At 35.5% G+C, this 14,033-nt stretch overlaps 1 protein-coding gene across 1 annotated transcript; it reads left to right on the top strand.

Moving 5' to 3' along the window:
- The first annotated feature begins 5,625 nt into the window (after positions 1 to 5,625).
- Positions 5,626 to 13,653, top strand: LOC132064934 (probable N-acetyl-gamma-glutamyl-phosphate reductase, chloroplastic). Its single transcript, XM_059458109.1, has 14 exons — positions 5,626 to 5,818; positions 5,957 to 6,118; positions 8,032 to 8,139; positions 8,483 to 8,569; positions 8,729 to 8,779; positions 8,879 to 8,950; positions 9,212 to 9,331; positions 9,555 to 9,615; positions 9,707 to 9,787; positions 10,440 to 10,519; positions 10,624 to 10,713; positions 11,637 to 11,765; positions 11,861 to 12,004; positions 13,310 to 13,653. Exons 1-13 carry the CDS (start codon positions 5,756 to 5,758, stop codon positions 11,966 to 11,968), a joined length of 1,212 nt encoding a protein of 403 aa, XP_059314092.1. The 5' UTR covers positions 5,626 to 5,755; the 3' UTR covers positions 11,969 to 12,004; positions 13,310 to 13,653.
- Positions 13,654 to 14,033: the final 380 nt, after the last annotated feature.

The following is a 14,033-nucleotide window of genomic DNA, read 5'->3' as shown; positions in this document are numbered from 1 at the left end:
CAAACTACCTTTTGCGCACTAAATTAGTGCGCAATAGGGGTTTACTAAAAACCCCCCTCGTCTTCTTCCCCACCCGACAGCCCCACCATTTAAAAAAAAAAAATGGCTTTCCAGGTCGTTTTCGGTGGTCCCACCTTCTAAAAACATCGAGTTTGTGTTATTTTTTAACGCAAAAGTCAATATTCTTGGTATATTCAAGGCAAGGAACAAGTTTCAAATATTTGATCTCGGAATAAAGCGGCGTAAAACTCGATTTCAAAAACTAAAAACCACTTTCATTCTAGGTATTTCACTATGAATTTTGTATTACATTGTTAAATATATTACTATCCTAAGCATGATTGTTGTGTAATAGTTGCGGATCACTAAATTAATGCGCAAATGGGCAGTCCACTGCCCCTTTTTTTCTTTTTAATTTTTTTATTAATTAATTGTTAATTGTTTGTTAGGCAATTGTTTATTTGTTGATTATTTATTTCATATTTCTTAATTGTCGGGTTAACTAATTGTTTATTTGTTAATTATTTATTAATTAGTTATTAAATATTTGTTAATAGTTTCATTAATTAATTATTTATAGCTAATTGTTAATTATTTGTTAGCTAATTGTTAATTGTATTTAATCCTTAGGTTAGGTTTGAACATCCCTAGTTTAAGAGTTAAAATAGCATTAATATAATATTAGTTAGTTAATTGTAGTTAGTATAATAATTAATTAACAATTATTAATTCGCAAATTTAGATAGTCAATATAATTTCCCGTTAAAGTCTTAGTTAGTTAGCATAATTGAACATCCTCAGTTTATTTATTAGTTAGTTGTATTTAATCCTTAGGTTAGGTTTGAACATCCCTAGTTTAAGAGTTAAAATAGCATTAATAGAATATTAGTTAGTTAATTGTAGTTAGTATAATAATTATTAACAATTATTAATTCGCAAATTTAGATAGTTAATATAATTTCCTGTTAAAGTCTTAGTTAGTTAGTATAATTGAACATCCTTAGTTTAGGTCTGAACATCTTCAGTTTAGGATTGAACATCCTTAGTATAATTTTTAATAAAAGATTACATAATTAATATTACATGTTAATGATTAATTAAAAATGCGTAAAACAGATATGACACCTCCATGGATCCCGCCCTTTCATCCGGGGCCGCCGAGGCGTAGTGTTTCACTACGATGGCAAAGACAGTCCCGAACTAGTATGGGATTCGGATGTAGACCCCGCTTTGTTTGGTCCGTCCCCGAGTTGTGGTGAGCAAGCGGATATTTTAGCATCTCAACCCCCACATCCTCGTGTCATAGAGATACTATATCGGGGCGGTATCTACCATTGCGTCGCTGTTGATCGCGTCGGCATGACGGGGGCTCGCGTGGACGGCCATGATTGAGCGATGGCGGCAGGACCCATACATTTCATCTCTGCACGCGGCGAGGCCACCATCACCCTTCAGGACGTGGAGGTCCTTACGGTCTCCGGAGTCGTGGAACGTGCTTTGGTTATTCGGGAGCCCCAGCGGAGATGTCGTCATATCGACGGGGTTGTTGACTGGACTCACCGGTTTCGCGCCTCGGGAGGGTCGTATATGAGGACAAAGTCGGCCCCGATGTCTTCCTCTTCGAGCACTTGCGCGCCGTAGATATGCGACATCAGATTACTGAGGACACATCTCGGTGATGTTGACCAACGTGCTCGTCCGTACTCATCGCGTTATTCGGGCATCATGCTCCCGAACACGTCGGGGTTCACGCGAGCTTGAGGTATTTGCGCCCTTCGGATGTATACGGACGAGTTGGGATGTTACGGGTTGGGCGCGCTGGCATTACTCGCTTTTGTATCGCCGGATTACGTCGAGCGTCTGTTGGCGTGAGGACCGATATCGCTGCATTTTTCCCGCTCCTCTAGGTACTATATTTGAGTATGTGTATTTTTATTCTAAATATAGCTTTTTGAAATGACGACTAATTTTTTTTTATGACCCTTTCAGATATAGGTGTGGACTAGGATGAGACCTTTTAGCCCGTAGCTGCTGACCTTCCGCTCGACTATATTGATGAGGTGATTCCATACGCGCGAAGATGGACGTGAGGAGGCGTTATCCGAGATGTGGATATGCACCATAGTATTTTCCCGTTCAGGGATCAGCTGGATCGTATGACGTCAGACACGGTAAGTTGTTTTGATTTAAAATTAGTATGTTATTTTTTTTTTTTTTACTATTTTAGTCTTTTATTGTTAACTAATTCAATTATTTTTAAAGGATTTTATATGGACGGCAGTATGATCGATTTTGGATCGGTGTGGGCGTTTTGTAGAGGCAGTGAGCCCTCGTAGAATCGGTGTGTCCGTTGATACATATGGACATCGTTGAGAGCACACGCCACCGCATTCTGACAATTCGGCCATGTACAGAATTTACCTGAGCAAGCGACTTGAGAGCACGACCATTATACGCGGGACGAACGTACGACCGTCACTGATGCATGGCAGGCCTTTATGCAGCTCCCGAGTCCGCGTTAGGATCGAGAGGGTGGGGATGCGCAATGGTCGGACATGCGACTCCGATCTGGGGACGCGTGCGGTGGTACGCTTGGATCACTCGCAGCTTGATTGGCAACTCCGCGAGGCCTCGTACAGATGGCCGAGGATATACAGCTCTCTCAAGACAGTATGAGGCTTTGGTAAGTTTTATCAGTTTTAAACTTAATTAATCGTTTTATGTATTAAGTTACAAGTTTATTCAATCATTAATATTTGCAAACAAATACAGCTACGGACCATACAGAGGATGCGTTGGGAGAGCTCGGACCATATGGATGCCCCCGAGGCAATGCGGATATGCGGCGCGATGGTTTCGACTAGCCGAGGTGGTATGCGACGCGGCGCGAGCTCGGACGTATCGACGAGCATCAAGGTCTGCGTCCCGCAAGCGACGGGTGGTCGTAGTCGGCGTGCTTCAGGGGTGGTGGCGAAGAGGGTAGGGACGTAGGGCCGGTGGCCGAGGTGGTAGGGCCAGAGAGACTGGCCACAGAAGAGGTGGGGCCAGAGGGGGTCATGGTCTAGTAGATGAGCCTGACGACCATATACTGTGCCCGGCTAGCCTCCGTCGACTTGAGAGATCTGACTTCTCCGTCGACATCGAAGATCCGTTGATATCGGAAGGACTTCTTGCCGGCCGTCGACATTTAGATCACGTATTTCTATGCATCGCACCTTGCAGTCCGTCGACACTTGTATATACGGTCTTTGAATTTGATTTCTTATTCAAGGAGTTCGATATGTTTCGACTATCGCTCGCACCGTGAGGAGCATTATCCACAGGTGAGCCGTCGGCGCACGTTTGAATTTTTACGATTAAATCATGTATTAAATTAATTGTTTATATGTTACTTTATGTTTAGTTTTATTCATATTGTTTATATTCATTTTTGGTTCGTTATAGCGCTGTGGACCGAGTCTCTGCTCCCGAACACCGATTTCTCTGCCGGAACTTGCCTGAGCGAGTCTCTCGCGGCCTGAGCCCGCCATCTCGAAGTCCGCTCGACACGCGAGTTTGATTTTTACAATAAAATAATGTATTAAATTAATTTTTATATTTTGTATTTAGTTTTAGCATAAAACTAAACCATATTGTTTATATGTCATTTTTGGTTCATTAATAACACGCTGTGGATCCCTCTCGCTCCAATCTGTCTCTGAAAGATCACATTTGTACCCAGATTTAGTCTCCATGGAAGCATGTTTGAACAAGCCCCTTAGGAAGGGAGCGCGGGATGATCACGCACGTAGGCTCTCTAGATTAAGAGGAAGAGGAGGGATGGAGATATGGTGAGATCTCAAGAGTCCGTTCGCCTTAAGGTTATTAAAAAGCCTCCGTGTGTGGGACTTAGGAGATGGAGATTGTATTTTTGTAAATAAAATATACGATTTTATGTTAATATTATATTTTTTTTTGTATTATTTTCTTAATGATAATTAGTTATCTTAGTTTTATTATCGTTACTAGTAACTAAATTGATTAATGTTATTTGGACGCCTGAGTGGAATTGGGTGGAATTACTACTAAGCCCGACCTAGTCATCTACACAGATCATAATTCTGATGACACCGTTTGTTTGTCATAATGTAATTAGGTGTAATTACAAAGCGTGTTGTTTAGTTTGCCCCAAGTGTAATTACCGATTTAGTTTAATTTAAAAATAACATTTGATTATAAAAATTTAAAATTAATATTTAAAAAATATGTGCCTTTATAGATGATATTAAATTAGTTATTTAATAATACATTGTTTTCTTGAAAATATGCAATTAATAATCATATATTTGTAACTAATATTGTAAAAAATAATTGATATATAATTTCAAATTAATAATATTTTAATTTTAATTGATTATAAAACTTAAAAGCATACCTTTTTTTGTGAGAATATCATGAGATTGGATGTTTGACAAAAATATATATTTATAAATATAATCTTTATATTTAAATGTTTGACAAAAGATTACATCATATTATTAAGTGAAAAATAAACGATACGATATGGGAAATAACAAGTATTTTAGTATTTTAAAATCGAAAATATAATAAATTCAAAATCCAAAATAAAAATTTAACATAATCTCTTTATGTCAATTCCAACGTTACGTAAGTAAGTTTTAATCAAAAATAATATATAATTCAAAGAAAGGAAAATATATAACCTCACTTAAACCTTTAATAACGTCACTTATTATATGTAAGTTTGTTAATGACTCGTTCTTTCTAATATTAAGAGATGTAGTTTCAAAATTAGAATATTAACACGGTTATGCTAAATGAATAAAATAAAAAACTAAAAAAATACGATAATTATATGTATACAAGAAGTAAAGTTGAATGAGAAGAAAGGAAATATATAAATATTATAAAAATAAAAATATATTAAAAAAATAATAATTAAAAAGTAAAAATAAAAAAGAAATTATATTGAAATAAAAAATAAATCGAAAGAAAGAAATTAAAATAAAATAAAAAATAAATTAAATAATGAAAATAACAAATAAATTAAAAAATTAAAAATAAATAAACTAAAAGTAATGTAATTACACCCAGTCTCGGCCTTGAGAATGGATATTAATACTCCCAATTCCCGCTGCCAATTAAAACAATAAACATTATTTGATGGGTGGCTTTCCAAGCAGATGCTTAAAATAAACCTTAAAGATAACGATTACAAAAACACTTTTAACACTAAAATGACGATCAAATGTATAGATATATTTGATGCGTTGAGCCTACATTATTGTTAGCGAGAAAAAGATATCAGGTACATATATAATGATATTAGACGTTATTTTTTGATCAAAGTACGGAAAAAATGTGGATTTCAAAACTATTCAAAAGAATGAAGGGTTGGGATGCTTAGTAAACCCCTATTACACACTTTTATCCTCTTGCGCACTAATTTAGTGCGTAAAAGTAGTTTTGTTATCTTTTTTTTTTTAGTGGGGTATTTTGATGCCTTTTGATAACTTTTGAGTTAAAAAAGTTGTGACCATAGTATAATACCACGTTCTCTCACGAATCACGTGTAAAATGGGAGTAGGTGGAGTCGGGTAAAACCCGTTGATTCTATATATTCATCATCGGGCCATATAGACATCATTAGGTGGAAGTGTGTGAATTTTGTGCTTTGCTCTTCACATAGAACTAATAAGTAATACCCTTTCAATTTTGCAAAATTAATACTTACAACTCAGTTCTAGCCACTTCAATGTCTTCTTTTGCTGCTCTCAGTTCTAGCCACTTCAGTGGAGGTCAACTTTGGAAATATCAGGTTTGCAATTTTACCCAGAAATAGTTAGGCTAGGCTTTATGAATTCTCTATATATATATATAATCTATGTTTAGATAATTTAAATGAAATGTACCTTGTTATTTTCCTTATTTCTGATTTATGAAGTGATTTTTGTAGGATGAACTGAAGGTTTCCAAGGTTGGGAAGCTCAGAATTAGAGCTACTTCGATGGCGTCATCATCACCAGCACAAAGCTTGCAATTTGGGGATGGAAAAGCTAACAAATTGGATAAATTGCGTATTGGTGTGCTAGGTGCTAGTGGCTACACTGGTTCTGAGGTGTGTGCAAGCCCCTTTTTGGGGCCCCACTTCAGTTTTACATTCAATTTTTGATCTTTTATTGCATTATGCTTGAAAAATGATGTCTGATAAGTATCTATTACTTTGCACGAATAATTAGTTTTTGGAGAGATTCATTTTTTTCATTTCGTTGCATTTTTTAAAAAAGTTAGCTTTTTGAGTGATTCTATCGGAGAGGTCTGCGTACACAATACCCTCCCCAGACCCCACCTGTGGGATTGCACGAGGTATGTTGTGTTGTTGTTGTAGTAGTTAGCTTGAGTGATTCATGGTTTCTTCTGAGAACGAAATAAAGGTGCAAAGGGCACTTGGTAGAGATTGTTTCTTGCCCGTATTTTATATTTTTATTTAATTTATCTCAGATGCATTCTGAAAGTTGCTATTGTCTACGCAGAAAGAGCAACATGTTGCCCTGATATTTTTAAGACTAAGCTCAATAAACATGCTTAGATGTAAACCTAAAAAGTAAAAATAAAAAATCAATAAAAGAAGAATTTTGATTTTGGTCAAGGAGTGAACCTTGATCGTTGTTTGAGACTCTGCGGATGCAGTTGTTCTGAACTTGGCTCGTGGGAGGTTTGTGCTTTACGGTACAACTGGAAAGTAACCTTTGGCACTACATTGCTGATTGTTGTGTGCTTTTAAAACAACCAAGATAGTTTGAATACTTCCTAATATTTGGGAAGACAAGTAGGTTGTCCTTGCTATACTGTTTCAAAGACATTGAAGATGGTGAAAATAATCAGGGAATAATGTGGAAAATGAATCTTCCATTTATTCTAAAATATTGTCTGGATAGTCAAGTCGTTTTTGGAGATTTTACTTAGTGTAAGAATATACTTATTATTCTAATTCATGATATACTCGAGAAGGAGATTTTGAGCATTGGAAGTTATGCGCTGTAAATGAGATAAAAAATCCTGGAAGATGAATAAGAGAACATTGTTTCCTCCAATTGTAATTTTGATACTGGCTAGAAAGTCAAATGTGGCTAGAACATTTATGGCCCTTTTTCTGTACTCATTTGATCCGATTAAGTTAAGCTTCTGTTTCTGCAGTGTAATATCATGTCATTTCGGGTAATTCTGCTTGGTTACGATCATGTGTTAGACTTATCATGTGTAGCTAGGGGTGTTCATGGTTCGGTTTGGGTCGGTTATTGGTTAAAACCATAACCAAACCAATTTAGTCGGTTTTTAAATGTCTAAAACCATAACCAAACCAAGTAAAATAATAACCACCGGTTTGGTTATTGTCGGTTTGGTTCGTTTTTTCAATTTATGACTAGCCGTGACAATTCAAATATTCTCTCTCTACATTCTTCAAATTTCTTATGAAGCTCTTTTTTCCTCACGGCCCACAAGGGCGAACTTTGCTTCATATAAAGGGAAATACATGCTGATGGCAATGTAAAATGAAAAGAGATAGTAGGATTTTTACTTTTTACCCTTATGTTTACGACTTATTAGAGTTGGGCTTGGATTGTTGGACTTGGACATATTCTTTTAAGACATGGGCCTTAAAAATAAGTAGACCAAAATTAAATTAATAATTAAAAGGTATAAAATATCTTTAATTATTTATGAAAAGTTAATATTATACATATAAATAATTATAAATTTTATGTATATAATTATCGGTTTGGTTCGGTTATTTATTCGGTTATTTTTTACTATAACCATAACCAAACCAAATATTATCGGTTTTTCAAATTTAAAACCAAACCAAACCAAACCAAACCATACCAAACCAAACCAAACCAAATGTCGGTTTTTTTATTCGGTTTGGTTAAATTTTCGGTTTGGTTTTGGTTTTAACCAAAACTGTGAACAGCCCTATGTGTAGCCCTTGGTTCTATGATTTTCACTTGACAAGTATAAAATTTGTTGCAGATTATTAGACTCCTGCGAAATCATCCACATTTTCAGATTACTTTGATGACGGCTGACAGGAAAGCTGGCCAAACAATCGAATCTGTTTTTCCTCACCTGGTCACACAAGTATGTATCTTTATATTTGCATGATTGTATTCTTTCTTGTGCTTTCTTGTTCGACTTTACTTTTGAATTGATGTCATATGGGACTGAAAAGTAGGAAATTATTTGATAATTACTTATGGATATGTTTTGTTATCTTTACTTTTTACTTGACTTTATGACTACATGAAAGAATCATGAGAGAGATTGAGTCTCTTCTAATACCCAACTCTCTTTTATTAGAATTTTGTCATTCCGTTCCTGCTCTTTTCGTTCTGAGAAAAAGGATTGTGCATTTTCAATTTAGATCATGAAGTATTAATTTTATTATCTCTATAACTGTTCCTTATCGACTATTCCCATACAGGATCTACCAAATCTAGTCGCTGTTAAGGATGCAGATTTCTCTGCTGTGGATGCCGTTTTTTGTTGTTTACCACATGGTACAACTCAGGTTTGTAGCTATTTCACGTCTTGGATTTTCAAAAATCAAATTAGCGTCATACACTCATACCGAAGGAAGATGGTCTCACTTTGCTTATCATAATTTCTAATGGAGATTCTGAGCCTTGCATTTAAGTTTTTATTTTTGTTAATTACTTACATTCTGCAGGAAATTATCAAAAGTCTCCCAACAAATCTAAAAATTGTTGATCTTTCTGCGGTAGGCATTCAGTTTATACTTCTGCTATACTTAAAACTGTTTCTTGACTCTGCATCTCAAACATCTTCTATACTTACTGTCATCATGATGGTCTTGTAGGACTTCAGACTGCAAGATATTGCTGAGTATGAGGAATGGTATGGCCTGCCTCACAAAGCAACGGCTTTACAGGTAGTAGATGAAATCTTCTCTCCGTCCTCCCAGAAAACTGAAATTAAAAAGAACTTCATGTTATCTAATATATAATGTTATATCACCCATAAACAAACAAATATATGATGTTGTGTGAAGGTGTACAACCAAGAGTCATAATTAGAAAATTTGGAGTCTCATATGTGGAAATGAGAGAATTCTTCCATTAGTTTTCCTCTTATTATTTCTCTTTGCGACCAATATAAGCTCACCATATTGAATGACTTCCGATTGATGCAGAAAGAAGCAGTCTATGGCTTGACTGAGATTTCAAGGAAAGAAATTCAAAGTGCACGTCTAGTTGCAAATCCTGGCTGTTATCCAACATCTGTTCAACTTCCTCTTATTCCCTTGATAAAGGTTTGGGGCTAAATTGAAAACAAGCATATCTTTTATTGCATGCATTGTGAGTTTGTCAAGATTTCTTGAAATTGGAAGGATCTATATATAGCAATTTGTGTTTTAAGACGTTCCCTTTTGGTTGAGAACCCGACCATCTGTATCATTCTAATGTATTTAGTTTTTCCTTTCCTGTGTTTTATCAATGGCTCACACTTGGTTGATTCTGCCTTTATTTCTGCAGTCCAACCTCATTGAAGTAAGAAACATAATTATTGACGCCAAATCTGGTGTTAGTGGAGCAGGTTTTGTACTTTTCTGTATCCTTTCCTAGTCATGACTGCCACTTGTAGTACTTCAGCAGTAGTAATCAGCTTCTCAAAATTTATCTTGCAGGTCGTGGTGCAAAGGAAGCAAATTTATACACTGAAATAGCCGAAGGAATACATTCTTATGGTATAACCAGACATCGGCATGGTCAGTTATCCATTTTAGCTATACGAATAATGAAGCTTTATTTGGTAAACCAAATTATCTTAGTTATTGTTTCTTAAATTTTTTTAATGGAAAAATTTACAAATTTAAGAGCTATATTAGAATTTCTAAAAATTAACAATTCATCTTACTCTAACATGATACTCTATCCGACCAAGCTGAAGGTTGAATCAATTTAGAAATGGATAAAAAATATTTTAAGAAGTTATAAAAGAAGCAAGATTCATCTGACTTTTCAAATAGCAAACATGACTCTTTCCTTCGAAGAGTAGAAGTAGTATTTTGCTGTAAAATGGAAGACTATTATTAAGCGAATACACTAGGATCGTATCACACTACTCAATGTTTGATGAATATGTCAATATTATTTTGTAATTGACGTTAGTTTAGAAGTAATGTCAGAAACACAAAGGCTTTTAACTTAGTGGTACTAGTTGAGTGACTTTGATTCTGCATGAAGTTCAATTGTTTATCTCGTCCATTTGCCTGTTTTTATCATGTAATGTACCTCAAGGATTCAGAAGTTCGCAAAAAGGGTAGTTCGTGCTGACAAAATCTCCATTCACCTGAGTTTTGCTTAGGAAATTCTTATCAAGTGTAATTTTACTAGTGAGAGTTCTGATTTTCTTTACAGTGCCAGAGATTGAACAAGGATTATCGGAAGCTGCAAATTCAAAAGTTACTGTTAGCTTCACTCCACATCTTATGCCAATGGTAAAAAGAGCTGAACCCAGTTCAAGTTTGTCTACCTGCCCTGCTCAGGAGGTCATTCTCTTAGGTTGTGTTTTTTTTTATCGGCGTTACTTTTTGTGCCACAGAGCCGTGGTATGCAATCGACTATTTATGTGGAAATGGCTCCAGGAGTGACAACTCAGGATTTGAAAGATCACCTTGGTAACTACTATGAGGTTTGTACTTTCCGCCGCATGACCTGAGCAGCATTTAATTCATGGATTCATTACCATTTTTATTTCTACACTTCACCCAATAGAACTCCATTTGTCCTGTTAGTATATTCCTCAATCCAATTCTGTTTTCAATGTATTCTGAGGTTGCTTACGATATAACATCCCATTTTTTTTTCCTTTTCAAATTTGAAAGAGTTCTCATTTTGTTTAAAGGCTTCATGCTATTCATTTGTGACTCTTAGATACTGTTTGTAGTTGTAACTTTTGACAAGAGGTCTCCTTGTAATGTGAGAAACTTGAAGGAGTCCACCTAATCTATCTTTTGTGTGAAGGCTACAGTTCTGTTAAATTGTTTATTATACTATCTGAAGGTAGAATTTAAGAAGTTTTTTGCTGAATCGGATAAGAAATGGTTGTTGTCTAAGAAGGTCGAGAAAGAGAGCTAAACTTGAATTTTTAAAGTTACCGAACATTTAGCTGTGAGGGGATTAGACCTGCATTTTCTTAGATCGTTGGGTCAATAAATGCTTGACACTTAATTTCAAAGAGTAGTATTAATTTCAAAGAGTAGTATGACTAGTCTGGTTCTTTATGTCATACAAATTTAACCAAGGCTTAGTTTGGATCAAGCCAGTTGTTTCAACTTTCAACTAGCATGGCTAGAATTAATAGCAATACATATTACACTTCATATAGCTGACCCAACGAGTATTGGGATTAGGACGTTGTTGTCTATAACATTTCATCCCACCCGCAAATGATTTTGAGATATATATCTTTGTGCCAGTGGAGGGATGTTACCCTGTCATCTTCAGAGTCCAGGATAAGTAGTTATGATATACCATTCATCTGCATATACACAAGTAAAAAGGCTATGTTTTCTCTTAGGATGATTGATATATGTATGTATTCACCTTCTCCAGCATGAAGAATTTGTGGTGTTGCTGAATAACAAAGAAGTTCCCCATACTCGACACGTTAGAGGATCAAATTACTGCCTCATGAATGTATTTCCAGACCGGATTCCTGGGAGAGCAATAATAATCTCTGTTGTAAGTTTAGCAGCTTTTTTCTGTAGACTGAACGTGATAGTTTGGTTAAAGATTAGGTCTTGCTTACTAAATTGACTCCCAATTACCTTGTGTAGATCGATAATCTTGTTAAGGGAGCTTCTGGTCAAGCCTTACAGAATCTGAACTTAATGATGGGAATTCCAGAGAACTTGGGACTCAGTTGCCTGCCTTTGTTTCCGTAGAATATTTTTCTTGTTTGATGCTCCTGATGGTTTAAGGTAAAGCTCTTTTATCTTGCAATTTCTTTCTGGACGTATGGTAATGAGCCATTGTTGTCAACATACCATGTTTTTCACCTTTGACTTCTCTTTTTCTCTTCTCTCTCTCTCTTTCTCTTGTTTTTTGCATTGTACCTGAAAAAGGGAAAACAAAATAAAAGAATCTGTAATGTAGCTTGTAGCATGAAGTGTTTCTGATTTGTCCTCTGTGAAGCAATATTTGTATATGTATGTACTGGCACAAGTTAAATCCGGCCCGTTGTTCTGCATCAGTTGTTTTCTATAGGTTAATACATCGATAGCCCCTTAAACATGTCAGTAAATTTCATTTAGACACTCGAACTGCCCGCAACTTGTTCAATTGAGTACCTTAACATATAATAAAGTGTTTCTATTAGACACTCTTGATTCAAATTTTGGAAATATTGTGTGTGTTTGCAAGTGCTCATTACATAGATGATATGTCAACCACTTAAAATATCTCATCTCCCTTAAGTATACACATTGGCCTTAATAAGCCGTAAAACCTCAAACATGTTCCAATTGAAGCTGATGTGTATAATTAAAGATGACGCCATATTTTAAGTGGTTAATGTATATATGTAAAGGGCAAGCTTTTTTCCTAGCATTGAACCTTACTTCAAAGACTGCAAAGCTTACAACACAGGTAATAGAGTGAAGCCTTAGGCTGATAAACTGATTGAAGGCAGACCAAGAGCATTACCTACGAGGATTTATTAGGATGACTCAAAGACTAATTCGGTCTTTTCCTCAAAGGCACTTGAGAACACGTGCGGTTAAAAAATTCAAATTTTTTAACCGCAAGTGTAATAGATACGCTTTATCATGTGTTCAGGTGCTTAATAGGAACATGCCGTAGTTCGAGCATGTAAATGATATTTACTGGCAAGTTTAAGGGGCTTAGTCCGATGTATTAAGCCTTTTCTATAATTAAGGAAATCGTCATTTTTCTCGTTCAGATATATTTTTCTTCTGTGCTTGTAATTTGAATTAGGTTTTACGTAGAATATTGGTGGGTCAAATGATGTATTCTCAAATTCAAGTATCAACTTCAGATATTTACAATTTGTCCATACCCTGCTGAACCTGATCAAGCCGCTGCAAGAACTGAGTGTTCCCTAGCTAATCTAGTCTCTGAGAGCAAATAACAAGGATTGGTTTAGTTACAATCCTTTGTTTTTCTTCCCAAGGGCGAGCGATACGTTGGACTGTGTATATGATCGTATCCTCCGCCCTGATCATCTTTTGACATGTGTTTTCTTTTGTTTCCTGTCTTCCTTGCAGGTATTTTTGAAGTCTAATTATTTTCCACTAGGAGAGACTGCCTCAAGATTTGCTCAGGAAGAGTTTTGTTTGCTGTAGAAGTTCCGACTTAGCTTTCAGATGTATCCTATATTTAATTGCTAGTTGTACGCCCAGAAGGAAATTATGTGCCATAGATAAAGTTGAATGGCGTGGATGTGGGTGCTGTACTGTATCCTCTTTTTCTGTCCTTTTGTTTACTCTTTGTTCATGCAAAGTTAACCCCATGGGGCTGATATTAAATTTGAATAAAACCAAATAATTCATGTGTAAACCTTTGGGCAAAAGTAGCTTTATGTTTTGGTGAAGGACTCAATTGGCTCTTCTTACCCAGAAGTGAAGAAAAACACATCATGTATTTATTTGAAACACAGAGGGCTTATACAGAAATAAGTAGTTATATTTCAAGCTTTGAAAATTTATCCCACTTAAAAGTCTCAATTATTTAGCGTTTTAACATTTTCGTAATTTACTTTTCATAGTACAATATTTTTCTTGGACTTACCGTACTGAAACTGTCATTTTATCATCCTTTAATGCAAGGTAATACTTATTTCTTATAAGTTGATACATTAATAAATTAGATTTTGTAAGAATTTACCGGTTTGGTTTGGACAATATTGCGCATTTTAATAAGATTTTGGAGTTTTATATTCCAAATCACTTTGGTTAGTGTATAAAACATTCTTTTGGCAAATAATGAACT

The sequence above is a fragment of the Lycium ferocissimum genome, chromosome 7 (genome assembly GCF_029784015.1).
Source record: "Lycium ferocissimum isolate CSIRO_LF1 chromosome 7, AGI_CSIRO_Lferr_CH_V1, whole genome shotgun sequence".
In the NCBI taxonomy this organism is placed as follows: domain Eukaryota; kingdom Viridiplantae; phylum Streptophyta; class Magnoliopsida; order Solanales; family Solanaceae; genus Lycium; species Lycium ferocissimum.
The sequence above is the reverse complement of the archived record's forward strand: the minus strand, read 5'-3'. Positions and strand labels throughout refer to the sequence as shown.

Excerpts from the sequence above, each read along its gene's own strand:
- LOC132064934 (XM_059458109.1), top strand. The coding sequence starts at position 5,756 with ATGTCTTCTTTTGCTGCTCTCAGTTCTAGCCACTTCAGTGGAGGTCAA. Across the intron at positions 6,119-8,031 it reads GTGGCTACACTGGTTCTGAG|ATTATTAGACTCCTGCGAAA; the intron begins GTGTGTGCAAGC and ends AATTTGTTGCAG. Across the intron at positions 8,780-8,878 it reads AAATTGTTGATCTTTCTGCG|GACTTCAGACTGCAAGATAT; the intron begins GTAGGCATTCAG and ends ATGGTCTTGTAG.